The sequence below is a fragment of the Tachyglossus aculeatus genome, chromosome 17 (genome assembly GCF_015852505.1).
Source record: "Tachyglossus aculeatus isolate mTacAcu1 chromosome 17, mTacAcu1.pri, whole genome shotgun sequence".
NCBI classification, from domain to species: Eukaryota; Metazoa; Chordata; class Mammalia; order Monotremata; family Tachyglossidae; genus Tachyglossus; species Tachyglossus aculeatus.
In genome coordinates this window covers 44,662,055-44,672,569 of record NC_052082.1, presented here as the reverse complement: position 1 = coordinate 44,672,569, position 10,515 = coordinate 44,662,055, and the positions used below count along the sequence as shown (strand labels likewise).

General features: G+C 53.7%; 1 protein-coding gene across 2 annotated transcripts; it reads left to right on the top strand.

Moving 5' to 3' along the window:
* Window positions 1-363: 363 nt before the first annotated feature.
* On the top strand, window positions 364-8,162 carry LOC119939403 (translation initiation factor IF-2-like). 2 transcript variants are annotated; one of them, XM_038759412.1, is made up of 3 exons: window positions 364-767; window positions 950-1,114; window positions 7,913-8,162. In XM_038759412.1, exons 1-3 carry the CDS (start codon window positions 400-402, stop codon window positions 7,965-7,967), a joined length of 588 nt encoding a protein of 195 aa, XP_038615340.1. In that variant the 5' UTR covers window positions 364-399; the 3' UTR covers window positions 7,968-8,162. The 2 variants fall into 2 exon arrangements, with proteins under 2 accessions (XP_038615340.1, XP_038615339.1); XM_038759411.1 differs by having other exon boundaries at window positions 7,909-8,162.
* Window positions 8,163-10,515: the final 2,353 nt, after the last annotated feature.

Here is a 10,515-nt window from a genome sequence, read left to right as displayed (position 1 = left end):
GGGCCCAGCCGGGGCTGGGGCGGAGAGAGAAGAGGAGAGAGGGAGAAAGGAAAGGACAGAAGAGAACGGCACGGGACAGGGGAGGAGAGAAGAGAGCAAAGGAGAGGTGAAGAGAAGAGAGATGGGAGACTATTGGAGGGTGAATAGGAGAGGAAAGGGGAGGCAGAGAGGAGAGAGGAGAGAGGAGGAGGGGAGAGTGAATAGGAGGAAAGTGGAGAGCAGAGGAGAGGTAGAGAGAAGAGAGGATAGAGGAGGGGAGAGCGAATAGGAGAAAAGTGGAGAGCAGAGGAGAGGCAGAGAGAAGAGAGGATAGAGGAGGGGAGAGTGAATAGGAGAAAAGAGAGGCGAGAGGAGAGCAAAGGGGAGGTGAAGGGAAGACGTGATAGAGGATTAGAGTGAATGGGAGAAAAGAGGAAGGGGGCTCCCCAGGAAGTGAGGGAGCTCCGGCTTCTCCGCACCCTCCCGGATGGAGAGGATGGGATGTCCCGGGGTATCCCTCTCCTCCCGTCCCCCCTCGTTTCCTGGTCAGCCTTTCCTCCCGGGCCCATCTCCTCTCCGGGCAGGGGAGGCGGGGAGCCCGATTGGTGCGATCGGAGGCCGAGGCAAAGCGGGGCGCGGGCCCCCCCCTCCAGGGCCCGCCCTTCCCGCGCCCCGCGCCCCTCCAGGGATGCCCTGCCAGGGATGCCCGGCCGGGGATGCCAGGGCCGAGGCGCAGCGGGCCAAGCGGAGGGAGCCGGGAGAAGTCGAGCCGAAGCGAGCCGAGCCGGGTGAGTGGCGGCGGGGGTCCCAGGGACGAGGGGGCGGAGGGGTTAGATGGCTCCCGACCCCCGGGGAAGCGGAGGTGAGGGCCGGGAGCCGGGGGACACCCCCCCCCCGCCCCGCCCCAGCGCCCCGCGTCCCATCGCAGCCGGGGCCGGGAGAGAAGATCCAAGCGGAAATCTCTGGGCAGGTCTCCGGATCTCCAAGCGGGGACCCCTGATGCTGCTTCGCCCACCCCCCTCCCGCCATCCCACCCGCAACTCCCCAGAAGGCAGCCCCGCAGGAAACCGGGACACCTCCCTCATCCTCTGCGGGCGGAGAGGCAGCTTGGGATGAGGGATTCCCAGCCCTGGAGGTAATTCATTATAATAATGATGGGATTTGTTAAGCGCTTACTATATGCTAAGCACTGTTCAAAGCGCTGGGGTAGATACAAGGTAATCAGGTGGTCCCACATGGGGCTCACAGTCTTGATTAATCCCCATTTTACAGATGAGGTTAACTGAAGCAGAGAAATGTTAAGTGACTTGCCCAGAGTCCCACAGCTGACAAGTGGTGGAGCTGGATTAGAACTCACGACCTTTGACTCCCGAGCCCGGGCTCTTTCCACTAAGCCACGCTACTTCTGGTATTTGTTAAGCGCTTACTATGTGCTAAGCACTGTTCCAGTTCCTTTCCGTCCCCTCCCCGCCTCCAGGCCGGGAGATTGTGTTACCTACAGCTTGGGGGGCTGCGGGGGGCTCGATGTACCCGGGTATTTATTTGGTCAGCACGTCGAACCGCATTTCTGATGTGCGTTGGGGTCGACTGGGGTCTATCCGAACCCTAGGGCCCGCAGCTTACAGTCCGTCTGAGCCCCTGGGCCCGCAATTTGCACAGCCAGTGGGGCTTTGGCCTCTTGTTTCCCGCCCTCCTCTCCCGCACCGCGGGCGCGGAAAGTCTCTTCGATCGGGCAGCGAAGACAACCGCATCCAGGTGCCGAACAACCTCTCTGGGCTCGATCTGGGCAGATTTTAGACGGTTCATCCGTTTAGGAATCTGTCACACACACCGTGGAGTGTATGTTGCCTTTACTTCGTCCCATGGCATCTTATCTGCACCCTATCCAGCAACTGTACAAACGGACCGTACAGTATGTAATTATATTCAGCTCGTGAAATTCATATTTCCTTATCTTCATTCCGAACATACCCTGAACAGAGCCTATTTTATACGCCGATACGGCTCAGAACATTTGGAGCTAGTTCAGTAAATAATTACAGACTTCATAATGACATATTATATTATTGTACATTTATTCCAAATCGAACGCGAGAGAGCATTATACGCAGACTAGAGAGTATTTGTTTTATCCCCCTAGTAGAATGCATGTTATACGCCAAGTGCGGTATACAATCCTATAGGTGCCGTGCAGGACTTTGTCTCTTCAGCAGATACAAAGTACTGAATGCTCTATACGTCTTGTATGCACACTCAAATACACCTACTGTGCACACTTCAGATGCCCTACACTTCACAATTTATAATCTCTAGTTCTTATCGTGGTACTCATATCATATACAGTGTATGGACTTATGCGCAGCTTGTACATAATTATTCATTCATTCAATCGTATTTATCGAGCTCTTACCGTGTGCGAAGCACTGTACTGAGCGCTTAACTACACTAAATGTAGCCTGTGCAATCTGTGCTTTGTAAATTCAGGATAGTTGTTTAACGTCTACAATATACGCTCGTCTACTCCGCTCAGAGCTGACTGCTACTTACACTCTTACAGCCAGCCAGCATAGGCATTGCATTTACACATGATTTATATATATATAATCGCATACATTTGTATATGTATCATCATCAATCGTATTTATTGAGCGCTTACTGTGTGCAGAGCACTGTATCGATATGCATTTATATATGCCTATATATGTATACACACACACAGATATTTATGTATCTCATACTCCCAAGCCACATGAAAGGCAGTTACAGGATATGTTAAACTGTGAAAATATGGATGAAGTACAGGTCGCGTTCTGCCAGGACATGCCGCCTCCACCTCGGGCGGTACGTGTCCAGCAGAGTCCGAGCGGCACAGGAGGGCGCAAAACCCTTTGCGTACCGCTGTGCTTCTGGGAGGGACGGGTCAGCCTCCTCTTTGGCTCCAACCTCTTCGACCCTGCATCTCCGGCCCTGCCCTCCCTGCCGCCCCGCGACGCCCCCCGTCCTCATCGACTCTGCGGGCGGGGCGGGTGAGAGGGGCTGGTCCCGGGGGGCCAGCGGGGGCTGGGGTCCCGGGGGCGAGGGGGCGAGGGGAGGGGTGCCCGGCTGGCGCCAGGCGGCTGCTGCTCCTCTGCAAAGCTCCGGCCCCTGTCACTTCGCATTTGACCGCGACCCTCTGACGGGCCGGGGGACGAGCCCGGAGCCCCTGCCGCCCTCTCTCCTTGTCCTCTTTCATTCATTCATTCATCCAATCGTATTTATTGAGCGCTTCCTGTGTGCAGAGCACTGTACTAAGCGCTTGGGAAGTACAAGTCGGCAGCATATAGAGACGGTCCCTACCCAATAACGCGCTCACAGTCTGGAAGGGGGAGACAGACAACAAAGCAAAACATGTAGACAGGTGTCAAAATTGTCAGAACAAATAGAATTAAAGCTCTATGCACATCATTAACAAAATAAATAGAATAGTCAATATGTACAGGTCAAATCAATAGAGTATTAAATCTGTACAAATATATATACAAGTGCTGTGGGGAGGGGAAGGAGGTAGGGCGGGGGGGGATGGGGAGGAGGAGAGGAAAAGGGGGGGCTCGGTCTGGGAAGGCCTCCTGGAGGAGGTGAGCTCTCAGTAGGGCTCTGAAGGGAGGAAGAGAGCTAGCTTGGTGGATGTGTGGAGGGAGGGCATTCCAGGCCAGGGGAAGGACGTGGGCCGGGGGTCGACGGCGGGACAGGCGAGACTGCCACCCGTCCTACGTCCCCTCGTCCCCCCGCGGAGCCTGCAGGGTAGGCCGGGTGGGCTGCGGGGCGAGGCGGGGGGCTTCGGGCCGGGAATCCTGCACCCCCTACCCCTCTCCCCCTCCTTCCCCACCCCCGCGGCGGTGGGCGATCCGTGTCCATTCTGCTGGTCCCGTCTGGCCCCGCTCGGACAGGGGTCGTCTTTCCCTCCCGCCACTCCTTCGCCCTCCTTCCTTAGGTCCCGCTCTCAGGCCCCTATCGGCTTCACGCTTTTGCGGATAATCCGAACTCAAGGGCCCCGGACTTGCCCGCACCGCCCCCACCTCTGGGAGGTCCTGGGAGACGGTTATGTGTCCCGTTGTTGGGTAGGGACCGTCTCTATATGTTGCCGATTTGTACTTCCCAAGCGCTTAGTACAGTGCTCCGCACACAGTAAGCGCCCAATAAATACGATTGAATGAATGAATGAATGAATGGGGGGCGTCTCTCCCAGAGACCAGGGCTGCTCCGACCCGCCGGATCTCTGTGTGCGTGTGGACGCGCTTGTGTGTAGTAATGATAATAATAATAATAATAATAATAATAATAATAATAATTGTGGCATTTGTTAAGCGCTTACTGTGTGGCAGGCACTGTACTAAGCGCTGGGGTGGTTACAAGCAAATGGGATTGGACACAGTCCCTGTCCCGTGTGGGGCTCACAGACTCAGTCCCCATTTTACAGCTGAGGCACAGAGAAGTAAAGTGACTTGCCCAAGGTCCCGCAGCAGACAAGTGGTGGACGCGGGATTAGAACCCACGACCTCCTGATTCCCAGGCCCGTGCTCTAGCCACTGCACCATGCTGGTCACACACTTCTGGGCGGCCGAGTGTGTCCGTGTCGATCTGAACGTGTATTTTGTGGGTGTGTGCAATAATTGTACGCCCTGTATTTGCAAATGCTTGTGGGCGCATCTATCTTTGTATTCGGGTCCGTGGCGTGTGAGTCGGTGGAGAGGATTATCGGGGTCCAGTTCCCCTCTCGGAGGGTGTCGGGGGAGGGTACCGATAGTCGGGGAAGCCGTCCCGGTCGGGATAGTTCCCCGGGAGCGGAAACCTCACCTCGGCGACAGGAGGGAAGGGAAAGGGAGGAAGGAGATGGAAAAGAGGGAAAAGGAGGGAGGGGAGGAAAGGGGACGAAGAGAAAGGAGGGAGAGGGGAGGGAAAATTGGGGGAGGGGGCGAGCGAGGGGGGAAGGGAAAAGAGGTAAGAGAAGAAGGGAGAGGAGGAGAGAGGGGAAGGGAGGGTCCAGCGGAGACCCCGCCCCTCTCTCCCGGTGCTGACGGCGCCTCTGTGGGACGTTGCTGTGTCCACCCTAATCACCTTGTATCTACCCCAGCGCTCAGAACGGTGCTTGGCACATAGTAAGCGCTCAACAAATCCCATAATTATGATTATTATTATTTCCTCTCGGCCTGCCGGGCCCTCACCCCAGGCCCCCGTTATCCCGCTCTCCGCTATCTCGCCCTCTCCCGCTCTTCTCCTCTCGCTGCCCTTCGCCTCTCAGCAGCCCGGCGCTATTTTTAGCCTCGAGATCCAGCCCTCGGCGCCGAGCCCAACGCCGGGAGAATGAGATAGACACCCAGGCAGGCAGATAGGACGGACGGACCGACCGACAGACAGATAGACGGAGAGCCTCCAACCCGGCACAGGCCCGGGGTTCGCCCTCGCTTGGGTGGGTCTCTGTGTGGGGGTCAGTGCTGTCTGGGTTGGGGAAGAGGGGGCTCTGTGGTGCTTGGGGTTTTTTTCTGGCTCAATTAGGAACAGTATTTATTAAGGACTTCTTGTGCAGAGCCCTGTACTAAGCGCTGGAAAAGACTACGCAGGTGGGAAATAGACGCCGTCCAGCTCTCCTGGGATCCCAAGCTGAGAGAGTAACCCCAACCCCCGCTGCCCCCTGCCCGCTTCTTGAGCTGAGGAGGGGTCGGAGGGGAGGGCGAAGAGAGAGGGGTGAGGCTGTGGTCAGAGCTGCTCCTGTCCGGGCCTTATTCGGCCCTAAGAAAAATGAGAAAATCACAGATCGATGCCAGAGCCGCCCCCTCCCCACCGCCAACCACCACCAGTCTCTGGGATGGAGTCCCCAAAACACTACACTAGAGGGAGAGACACACCCAGAGAGAGACAGAGAAAGAGAGAGAGTCATTCCGGAACAGATATATTTACTCTTTGGTGTCACCAGCCGCTTCAGTGTCAACAGCATTTCTCGAATGCCCGATCAATCAATAGTTAATAAAAGAAGACATAAAATAAGAAGAGAAGCAGCGTGGCTCAGTGGAAAAGAGCACGGGCTCTGGAGTCAGAGGTCATGGGTTCAAATCCCGCCTCTGACAATTGTCAGCTGTGTGACTTTGGGCAAGTCACTTAACGTCTCTGTGCCTCACTTACCTCATCTGTAAAATGGGGATTAAGACTGTGAGCCCCCCGTGGGACAACCTGATCACCTTGTAACCCCCCCAGCGCTTTGCACATAGTAAGCGCTTAATAAATGCCATTAAAAAAGCAACCATCACCACCACAATAATAATAATAACAATAATAATAGCCAAGTGGAAGACACGGTCTCTACCGTCGAAGAGTTTGTGGTTTAACGGAGGAGACACATCACATTCTCACGGTAGGTGGACGCAAGCAGATATCCAACTGTGGAAAAAAAAGAATAAACGAATTAAAAGGTTAATCGATCGCACCTTCGGTGCCCAGGAAGCTACGGACGTGAGGCGCCCGGAGCTGGGGAAAACGAGTCGGGGAAGCTCAACACGGCAACGAAGAGCCTCCAGTCCCGCACCGTCGTCGGGACAATAGCGGGAAAGTCACGGCTCCATCCCGGACTCCTGGGCCCGCGCCGGGCCGGGCCAGCCCTCGTCTGAAAAGCGGACTCTCGCACCCGGCCGCCTCCTCCAGGAAGTGCTCCCGGCCTGCAACGGCTTAGCTGCGGCGCTGCGTCTCCCGAACCAGTTTGAAAATGCCCTCGTCTTCACCGCCCAAACTTGAGTGAGGCAGAGCCCGGCACTGATTCAGTGAATGCGGGCGGGTGTAGACTATTCCCCTTGGGATAATTGAGAAGGAGAGAAAAATCCGCCTTTTCTTTTCGAAGGCAAAATGCGTTTGTCCGCAAGATGCGGTCGGGGGGACTACTTGGATTCTCCGTTTCGTCTTGTCGGCGCGGATCTCCTCCCCGCACCCCGCACGAGAATGTGAAAAGCTTCTGTCTACGTGGGCAAGGCGAACTGAGAGTTGAAATGATTATTTGGATTATTCAGGCCCAAATACTCGATATCACAAAATCAATTTCCTTTTTGGCCTGATTTATCCGACTCAATTCTCATGAGTCCGGTTTCCCTCAACTCAGCAAATAATAATAATAATAATAACAACAACAATAGTATTTCTTAAGATCCCCGAAGCCTGGGCTGGAGTGTGGTCTGTGTGTACATGTGTGCGGGAACGGGTGTTGTGTGCATGCGTTTAGTGTGTGCCAGTGTGCATTCGTGCGTGTGTTTGCCAGTGTGTCTGCTTGAGTACACGTGTGCTATATGTGTGTGCGTTTGGCTACTTTGTCTTCGCCACCCGTTTCCCGGCACCTCCGACCTGTCCCCGCATCCCTCCGTGGCGAATTCGTTCTCAGTCTGGGCTCCCCCGGTGCGGGAGGCCTGCGGGAGTCGGGGGTCGCGGGGAAAAGGAGGAGAGCCGAGCGAAGGGAACGAGCTGTGGAGACCATCTGTCCGGAGCCGGTCCGCGGAGAGCCGCAGGAACGAAATTCCGCTCCTGGGAATAGAGCTCCGCGGTTTAGCCGGGGGTGGGGGACGCCGTGGGGAGCCGGGAGCATCCCCGGAGATACCGCGCCCCGGAGCCCCCCGCAGGAGAGAGCAAAGAGATCGAGAGCCCTCTCCTCCACCACAATTATCCGGGCAACTCATGCCAACAAAACTACGCTTTGGCCCCGGATATTTCGGGCCGACAAATTTTCTTGGCCTGAAAAGATTGGACGAATTCGGTCCGGGGTGACTTTTATCCGGACAATTTGTGAGTGCAGGCCCTTGCTCTTCCCCTCTCCTGGAACGCTTCTGAAAGGGAAGAGCGGAGAAGGAGAAGAAAAAAAAAACCCTAAAAAATGATAACAAAATAACCCAGATCAAATCCCCTTTGCCTTCATAACAGCCAGATTCGCATCAGAAAACGATTTCGACAACCCGCTTCTACCCCCGACTCACCCCTAATCCGAAACGACTGGGGGGCCGAGGGAGAGGCTGCTCACCTAGGACCATTCATCTGAGACATCCCTTCTCCTTCCCCTACTCTTGGGACCGGGCTGTTGGGAGGAGTGGAATTCAAACCTGGATCACTGGGGCCTTGAGGCTCCTCAGTGATGGAATTTATTGAGCTCCTATGGAGCACTGCCCTAAGTGCTTGGAAAAACCCAATATAATAAAGTTGGTAATAATAACAATTATGGCATTTGTTAATCATTTGCTACGTGCACGGCATTGTACTAATCGCTGGGGTGGATACAAGCAAATTGTGTTAGACACAGTCCCTGTCTCACGGGGGGGGGGGGGGGCCTCACAGTCTCAATCCCCATTTTACAGATGAGGTAACTGAGGCATGGAGAAGTTACTTGACCAAGGTCACACAGAAGACAGGTGGCAGAGCAGAATTAGAACCCATGACCTTCTGGCTCCCAGGCGCGTGCTTTATCCACTACACCACGCTGCTTCTCAAGATGCTGGTAGACACGTTCCCTGCCCACAAGGAACTTTCAATCTAGTGGGGGAGAGAGATTACAGAGAGGGCAAGGAACAGAGAAAAAGGATATTGGCATAAGTGCTGGGGGGCTGGGGGTGGGGTGAGGGAGTGCTTAGTACAGTGCTCTGCATACAGTAAGCGCTCAATAAATACGATTGAATGAATGACAAGGAAGATTTCCCTTAGGTCTTAGGAAGGCAGTCCCACACCCTGACTGGTCACGACGATGGCTTCAGGAGGCTCCATCTCCCTGCAGCCGGGCCCACATTTACATCTGAATCAGTATCTATTGATGTACTTTCAGTACTGAACTAACCAGTTTGTAGAACAAACAGAAATAAAAGACCCGATTCTGGCCCTCGAGGAGTTTACAATAGCATGGAGAGGAGGCAGGGCACCTGAACTGGATGAATACCCAACACTAAGTTCAAAGAATGTGAGAAAGGAGAGAAAGAATAAAGTAGAGGGTGAATTCATCAACCACAAATAAACAGATAATACATATCGGCTGAGATAAGATTGTTGAGGTGGCTGAGGGCACGGCATACCTGGGAAGGATTGGGGATTAGTCGGAGGAGGCCTCAAGGAGGAGGTGACTTTCTAGGAGGGTAATAGTGTTTATTCCACACTTGCTGTGTGCAGAGCACTGTCCTAAACACTGTAAAAGAATAAGCAGGTGGGAATTAGACATGGATCCTGTCCCTCGAGGGGCTCATAATCTGTGGATGTGGGTCAAACCATCAATTAATGACACTGAGCGCTTACTGTAGCATAACGTACTGTACTAAGGGCTGGAGAAAGTACAGTACAGTGGTGTCAGTAGGCACAATCCCTGGTCTCAAGGAGCTTACCTCAAGGAGTCTAGTGGGGGAGACAGTCATTAAAAAAAAATTACAGTGAACTGGCAGGACAATGTGGGTAACGAGAATGGGTTTTGAACAGCACGTTCCTTCTGCATTCCTTTTCTCTCTGTCCCTACACTGATGACATCCATGTGAACGTTCCAGGTGACCTTTCTGTCTCCTCCCAGCCCTCAATTCCACCAACCTCCTGTTCCACCAACTCACCCATTTGAACAGACGCAGGATCCCATCATCTGTAATCCCTGTACAATCTTTAATTTAACCAATTCTGGAAATTCCACTTTCTGATCCAACCTCCTGGCTTACTTCTTCTCCCACCTCCCCATCCCCTCTAGACCTTAAGCTTGTTGTGGGGAAGGAATGTGTCTGTTTATTGTTATATTGCATTCTCCCAAGTACTTAGTACAGTGCTCTGCACACAGAAAGTGCTCAATAAATATGATTGAATGAATGAATGAATAAATGAACACCCCTCACATCTGCCTTCCACAGAGACCTCTGATTTTTCCATCTTCTTCAATTTTCCTAGGTCATCATGCCCATTTGGTCTCCATATTTAACGTACCCTGCACAAATCCACACCCTCAACACCACCCTATCCACTGATCTCAACTCCCTCACATTCCCCTCCCTCTTCTGATCTTGTACCACTAACCTGCAACCCTGGATCACCTCCACAGGACAGACACTTTCTCCACTCTTGTGCACAAGTTGCAGAGACCAGTTTCGCCTCTGCCTCCCATCCACTAACTGTGGGGGTCTCTCTCAGTTCTGGGTCCCCGTCTATTCTCCCTCTGTACCCTCTCCTTTGAAGAACTCATTCACTCCCATGGCTTCAACTACTGTCTATGCAGATAGTTCCCAAAACTCTCTCTCCAGCCCTGACCTCTCCTCTTCTGTTTCACATTTCCTTCTGCCTTTAGAATATTGCTACTTGGATGTCCTGCTGACACCTCAAGCGCAACATGTCCCAAACAGAACTCCTCATCTTACCACCCAAACACTGTTCTCCCCCTGACTTTCCTGCCACAGTAGATGGCACCACCATCCTCCCTGCCTCATGAGCCCATAACCTTGGCATTATCCTTGGCTTATTTCTCTCAGTCAACCTGCATATGTAATGTACCACCAACTCCTGTTGGCTCTAACTTCACAGCAT

Bases quoted from the DNA above. Each gene is read 5' to 3' on its own strand.
- LOC119939403 (XM_038759411.1), top strand. From the start codon at position 400: ATGGGAGAAAAGAGGAAGGGGGCTCCCCAGGAAGTGAGGGAGCTCCGG. The intron at 768-949 runs GTGAGTGGCGGC...ATCTCTGGGCAG, and splicing joins GCCGAAGCGAGCCGAGCCGG to GTCTCCGGATCTCCAAGCGG. The intron at 1,115-7,908 runs GTAATTCATTAT...CCTTCATAACAG, and splicing joins AGGGATTCCCAGCCCTGGAG to CCAGATTCGCATCAGAAAAC.